Here is a 2,938-nt window from a genome sequence, read left to right as displayed (position 1 = left end):
CAAAAAAAAGGCGGTAGTGCATACTTTGACAAACAATGACACACTCTCAAAAAATAAAGTGGTTTTTACTTGTGTTACAGTATAAGGGAACACTGTTTACAAAAATAATCCTTTCTTCATTTGTAACTAATAGAACAGAAATAGATTGTTTCTATTATAAAGTCTTGAGAACTTCCCCTTTCAGCATTTTCTTTTATTGTTCTTAGAAATGAGTCAATGAACACGTGGTATTTGGGAAGTGAATATTTTTTTATTTCTGCATTTGCTCTCATAGAAATGTTTTCAGATTTTCGAATTTTTACAAACATTTTGATATTAAAGGTTTCTAGTTATAAGACAGTTCTTTTCCGACCCATGCATGAGCTTAAAGCAAATTAAATGTTGGCTATAGTCGCTTACACACTCGTCATTTGGACTTTGCGGGGTAGTTGTCTCATTGGCATCATATTCCATCTCCTTATTTTTATGAAGTCTAGCTAATAAATGTAATACAGTTTTTCAAAACGAAATTTAATTACAATAGTCAGAGATTATAAAATTTGTATATATTCATTGTCTTATAACACACATATCATCGTATTGTCGGATTATTTGTTACTAGATTCGATTGGTAAAATACGGCCATTATTTCAGTTTTAAAATCTTTAGAACGTCCTCTTTCAATTGTTTCTTTTCAACCTTCCCGCTCATTGTTCTAGGGAACGAGTCCATGAAAACATGGTATTTTGGAACAAAAAGTCTGAAAAGTATGCTTTCTTTTTTGGTGATGCTTTTGTCAACAGTAAGAGCTTCAAGATCGTCCCATGTGACTGTAGATCCTGGTTTCTTTATTAAACAGGCACATGCTTCTTGGAACATCACCTTGTCTTCAATAGCTATAACTTCGACATCTAATATGTCTGGATGTGCAGAGAGTACATTTGCTAAATGTACAGGAGACATTTTCTTCCCTCCTATTATGATTATATCCGATAAACGACCACTGACGACAACTTGGCCATCGGAAGTAACGTATCCGATATCATTTGTTTTAAACCAGCCAAACTTGTCTAAAACTTTGATGGTTTTTTCTTGGTCGTTCAAATACCCAAGGAAACGAACGCTGGATCGAACATTTATTTCTCCAATGACGTTTCTTTGACAAAGTTTACCATCTTTGTCAATAACAGTTATCTCTATGCCTCTTACTGGAAATCCAACTGAATAATCCTCAAAGTCCTCCGGTCTTTCTATTTCTTTGTAACAGATAGACCCAAGTTCGGTTGTTCCATAAACGTTAATAAAACGTCGGGCTACTTTTCCTACTATATTAGCATAGGTTTTAGATAACGGGAATCCTGCTGTAGTTACACATTTCAGTGGAAAGCTTGAACATTTTACCTCGTCATCCGAAAATACTAGCAGAGAAGGACCATACATCCCAGCAAAGGTACAGTTTTCTTTCTCAATGACATTTGCTGTCAGTTTGGCAAATTGTCTAGCGGTTCTCATGTTGTTTAAATAACTAGTAACTGTCACCAATGTGTTGCCAAAATTTAATAACGAAAAGACATAACCACCAATCCACATAAATGGCTGGCAACTAAAGACAATATCATCTTTTCCCATCCTCATCACATGGTTCGTCATTGGTAGTACGGATAAGATATGAAAATGAGTTTTGGAGATAAGCTTGCATGGACTGGTTGTTCCAGAGGACAGTATTATCATGAAGACGTCATCCGGATGAATAGTTGGTAGCTCTATTCCAACATCTTTTTCCCCTAATTGCAGAAGTGATCCAAATGTGAACGGAAAATCACCGGCATCTTCTGTTCCAACTCGAATAGCATATTTCAACGATGAAACATCTGCTTTTAGAACTTTTCCACTGCCGTCAGTGCCACTTACAAAATGACGGATTATGTCAATATTTTCAGCGTTATCTCCGAATATAATAGCGGTGCATTTCTCACTCTGATTCAATGCTTTAACAATGTTTTGTCCATCATTTGAAAAATACGGGAATCCAAGAGTGATTGCACCAGCAAGAGCTATCCCAAAATGACAAAGAATCCATTCTGGAATGTTCGGTAAACCTAGACCAACGACGTCACCTGGTTGTATTCCTAACTGAATGAGACCTTGAGCACATGCCCATGATTTTCTATATAGATTCCCAAAAGTCAAAGATTGTCTCTCAAATTCAGATGTGTAAAATACGATGGCTTCTTTATCTGGTGTTTCCTCGGAGTATCTTTCCAACTTGTCTCTAATAGTTTCATAAACAAACGGTTCTACAAGAGGATTACAAAGATAACTTATGTCTTCCATGGTCTTGTTACAGTAAAGAAAATGTTGAGTCGTCAAGTCTTACACTGTTTATAAATGAGTTCGGATGTGATTGGAGAATGGGTTATATCTTCCTGATATATTGTAACAGATTAACCAAGATATAAACCCACTTGTTAGATCGGATAAGACACTTGATGGCGCAATATTTTATAACTATACTTTTTTCACACGGAATGTTGAAAAACGCAGGAGACTTTATGTACAAATTTTAGATTCTTTAGCTCGTTTTCGTTGATTAAAAATAGTATAAACATAATCATTCTTTTTATTTGATTTAAGTTCAACAACGTGCAGATGCAATATGGTATGAACATATCACTACAATTGAATAATTAGTAGGACCCGGAAACCGGTTGTGAAATTGTATTAATCCATTTTCTAATACAAATAAGCACATTTCGACTGTTTTCATCTAAAATATATTTAAATCAAATCAAATCACTAAATGGCAAACAAACAAGAAACAAAATTTTAAAAAATATAATAAAAAATAAAATCACAAAAATACTGAACTCCGAGGAAAATTAAAAAAAGAAAGTCCCCAATCAACTGGCAAAATCCAAAAAACAAACACATCAAACGAATGGATAACAACTGTCATATT

The 2,938-nt window shown here is 34.5% G+C and overlaps 1 protein-coding gene across 1 annotated transcript; it reads right to left on the bottom strand.

Moving 5' to 3' along the window:
• Positions 1-494: 494 nt before the first annotated feature.
• On the bottom strand, positions 495-2,350 carry LOC127715561 (medium-chain acyl-CoA ligase ACSF2, mitochondrial-like). The gene has a single exon (XM_052221649.1). It carries the CDS (start codon positions 2,311-2,313, stop codon positions 625-627), a length of 1,689 nt encoding a protein of 562 aa, XP_052077609.1. The 5' UTR covers positions 2,314-2,350; the 3' UTR covers positions 495-624.
• Positions 2,351-2,938: the final 588 nt, after the last annotated feature.

Source organism: Mytilus californianus, unplaced genomic scaffold (assembly GCF_021869535.1).
Source record: "Mytilus californianus isolate M0D057914Y unplaced genomic scaffold, xbMytCali1.0.p SCAF_9, whole genome shotgun sequence".
NCBI lineage: Eukaryota > Metazoa > Mollusca > Bivalvia > Mytilida > Mytilidae > Mytilus > Mytilus californianus.
The sequence above is the reverse complement of the archived record's forward strand: the minus strand, read 5'-3'. Positions and strand labels throughout refer to the sequence as shown.

Bases quoted from the DNA above. Each gene is read 5' to 3' on its own strand.
- LOC127715561 (XM_052221649.1), bottom strand. From the start codon at position 2,313: ATGGAAGACATAAGTTATCTTTGTAATCCTCTTGTAGAACCGTTTGTT.